At 42.1% G+C, this 3439-nt stretch overlaps 1 protein-coding gene across 2 annotated transcripts in view; it reads right to left on the bottom strand.

The window, feature by feature from the left end:
• Positions 1–1622: 1622 nt before the first annotated feature.
• Positions 1623–3439, bottom strand: part of LOC109484064 (coxsackievirus and adenovirus receptor homolog) — a 16894-nt gene continuing 15077 nt past the window's right edge. Inside the window, exons 11-12 of one of the 2 annotated variants that reach the window (XM_019787272.1) lie at positions 2601–2673; positions 1623–1878 (exon numbers count right to left, since the gene is read on the bottom strand). In XM_019787272.1, the coding sequence (XP_019642831.1) occupies positions 1777–1878; positions 2601–2673 (175 nt within the window). In that variant the 3' untranslated portion in view covers positions 1623–1776. The remainder of the gene's footprint in view (positions 1879–2600; positions 2674–3439) is intronic. The other variant, XM_019787273.1, reaches the window with a different exon arrangement.

Below are 3439 nucleotides of genomic sequence, written 5' to 3'. Positions count from 1 at the left end.
ACATAATGAGACAATCACACACTCCATGACACAGACTTGTTAAAAAGCTGCAGAGCACTTTAATCCTTTCTCAAACTGTCACTGCAATGTTTGGGCCATGCTCAAATCTGTGACCGCCATTCGGCAATTGTTCTTCAACGTAGAGTCCTGTGCAGACTTCTAGCGGGGCAGTTTTTTGTTTCTACGAGCTGCTAGAACGGCGGTTTCTTTTCAGGGAAGGGCCTTGTTTGGGGGAAGCTGTATTGCCTGTGCTGAAAAACAAAACTCCCTCTGCCGCATTAGAGAACCTTAGCCCATGTAAAAAAATCATGTATCAGCGCCCCCCCCCCCCCCAAAAAAAATAAAGACGGCCACACGAAGAAGTCTGCAAAGGAGGCTACCTCGACTAGGGTGTGTACCAAAACCCAGTCTCCACCAGACCTCTTTGCAGGCTGAATAAGTAGTGGAAATTGGCCTAAAAATAATGTAGCTGGCCAGGGGAGTTGGCCGGCCATAGAGGGTCCAGGTTATGCAGGCAAACTGCTCTGAAAAGGAGTCTGGTGGAGACTAACCAAACTAACCAAAACCATTCCCACCTGGACTTTGAGTAGACAGTTAACAACATTGACAGTCAAAAAATTCTCATATAAACAGGTGCAACAAGGTTCGACACATCATTGTAACAAGTTACATGTACCATGATCTACCATGTTGCAAAGCTAGACATTGCTACAAGCCTTCAAAACTCAAATATAGCTGTTTACACACCGAAAAACTTCAAAATACATTCATTTCGCACTGCCTAATCAATTTTCCACACTTTCCACTGTAAGCTACTGTAGCTACCTAGTGTGATTGAGGTTACTTAAGTTGTTGCATTAATATCGATTGATTGATTGATTGATTAATTGATTGATCTCAATTTGCTATTGGCAATGATAACTAACATTCGTGTAAGTCAAATAAAAGAAACACCGGTACTTATCTATAAATTTAGCTCACTGCAAAGGGCAAAGGTTTTTCTCATTCCGTGTGCCCCTGTTCCTGATTATCATCATCACTGGAACTTCTAAAGGTACAAATTCTATTCTCCAAAGTACACTCTCAGCTATTTTAAGCAGTTCTCATATTAAACTCTCCTCTATGTTAGACTACGACCAGCCTGATATCAGCATTTTCAAGATAAAGCCATGATTGCAGGGAAAATCAGTCTACCCTAGTCTGCTCCCTGGCTTGTTTTTTGTAGTCATCCAATAGTAAGGAAATAACAAAATGTTACAAAGCTTAGAAATGCCAACATACAGTAGCTCTACTTCATTATCATGTTCAAAAGGAAAGGCAACAGACTGCCTTGGAAAAAAAAGGAAACAAGAAAAAATTGCCTATTGTTATTGTGAAAGGAGCATCATGGTGGTGAACGTTTTATGAAAGCGGTAAAGTCACACTGGTAGGATTGAAGACAAATAGCTGTCTGCAAATCAGGTATTTATAGCCATTGCAGGCTAAATTTTATAGCCTCTACCAGGCTTCGGGAGGTGGCTGGAAAGAGTCTAGAAATTGGCCAAATAGAGAGATAACATGCCAGGGGAGTTGGTCTGCTGGGGAGCGGTAAACTGTTCTCTCCAGCGGACCAACTCCCTTGGCACGTTTATCTCTGTATTTGGCCAATTTCTACTCTTGCCAGCCACCTCCCGAAGCCTGGTAGAGGCTAGAATTTTACAGAGTTCAGAGTGATGAACTAGATTTTGTCTCCTGGAGGAGGCTGTGAGATGAGGAAGGACACATGAAGGTCACGGACTAGGCAGTCTGGTCTGGATCGGGTTTCTTCGCGACCTCGGCGTGACCTTCACCCTGGGTCTCGACCTTGACCTCCTCTGGGTCGGCCTCCTTCTTCTCCTCCTGTTGAAAATTTAAAAAAGAAACACTTTTATTGCGCAAAACTGATTTCATGCTTTCTTATCTAGGAAATAAGCAACACAAATTATTATTTTGTTGGTGCAGGAAATTTATACAGGACAGACATTTTTAGACAGTGCTGGTACATGTTCCTTTTGAAGTATCTGCAAGTCACAAGTACATTACTAGCACTCCAAAAGTTACCATGGTGTTTTACAACATGGAGGTTGAAATGTTCCAAAACTAATATGTGGTCAAAGTGAACAAGGGATATAGTCATACTTAGTGGTGCATACCTAAACCCACATTTAGGTTCAGGTTTGGATTCAAGTCCAGAGGTTTAGGTTCAGTTCCGGACTTGTAAGTCCGGACCTAAACCCATGGCATATACAAAATTGCATGCTGCCACCTTGCAATGTTGTCTGGGTGAAATTTTAACAAGGAGGCCGGTACTTGACAATGCCTGATGGCAATATTTTCTTCATTTTGTACCAAAGATTTTGCAATCTATGGAAGGTTTTAGGTGGTTTGAAAAGAAAAGGGGTATATATGAAATGGTCTTTTATGGTAATAAGTCCGGACTCGGTTCTTGACTTTTAGGTTTTTTTGGACTTGAACCTAAACATTCTTACAAGTCCGGATCCAAGTCCAGTGAACCGGTCATACAGGTTGGACAGACGCATAAACTAAGTTCAAATCACAATGTGTAGCGTTTCTGTCCTCACCATTAGGTTCAGCTTTTCTTCATCCTTCTCCTCCTCCGGCTCTGTTGACACCACAGCGGCCGGCTCCTCTGGGCTGCACGGAGCACAAAACAGGCATTTTTTTTCCAGATTATGGTCTCATTTATGAGTTTTTTCCATACATTAGAAACCATGCATTAATGAGTGACTCACGAGACCGTGTTCCCTATGATCCTACATTAAATCAATTGATATCTTTCATGCTATGTTGAGCACACGTACTCTACATCTCATAAAAAAATTGCCAACGACTTCTATACACACAATCCCCTTTTATGGGAAATACAAACTGCACCTAGCGGCTGCCCGCAAGAGGCCCTCCCGCGCTGCAAACATACGACCGCATAACTCACAACACTGGACTGTGCACGTCCAACCTAGCGCGCGGCTGCCGACAATTACGTCCTAATTTCATCAGTTACAAACAAGCTTTCACCGCTTTGACGTTTTACATCAGTTGGGATGGCTAAAGGGGAAATTCTCACCAATAAAAACATGCGTTCATACAGCCGTTTAGTTTTTGACTTGGCACTCTTTTAGGGGGTACACTCGGAGTAATACATGAATGAGACCTTATCATGAAAGTTCATCTGTGTTGGTAGTAATAATAGTAAAACATTGAACTTTATTCCAACACAAGGGTTACAAAGCGATTAAATTTTCGACGACTACTGTTGCCTTCATCAGGATAATTAATGACCAATCACTTAACAACGTGATCTCGCGAGAGTTACGGTATCAGTAAAATGTCGTGTGAATAAGGTCACATGTTTGTAAACCGTAACTCTCGCGAGATCACGTTGTGAAGTGATTGGTCATTA

The sequence above is a fragment of the Branchiostoma belcheri genome, unplaced genomic scaffold, assembly GCF_001625305.1.
Source record: "Branchiostoma belcheri isolate BF01 breed outbred unplaced genomic scaffold, Haploidv18h27 scaffold68, whole genome shotgun sequence".
Taxonomy (NCBI): domain Eukaryota; kingdom Metazoa; phylum Chordata; class Leptocardii; order Amphioxiformes; family Branchiostomatidae; genus Branchiostoma; species Branchiostoma belcheri.
The sequence above is the reverse complement of the archived record's forward strand: the minus strand, read 5'-3'. Positions and strand labels throughout refer to the sequence as shown.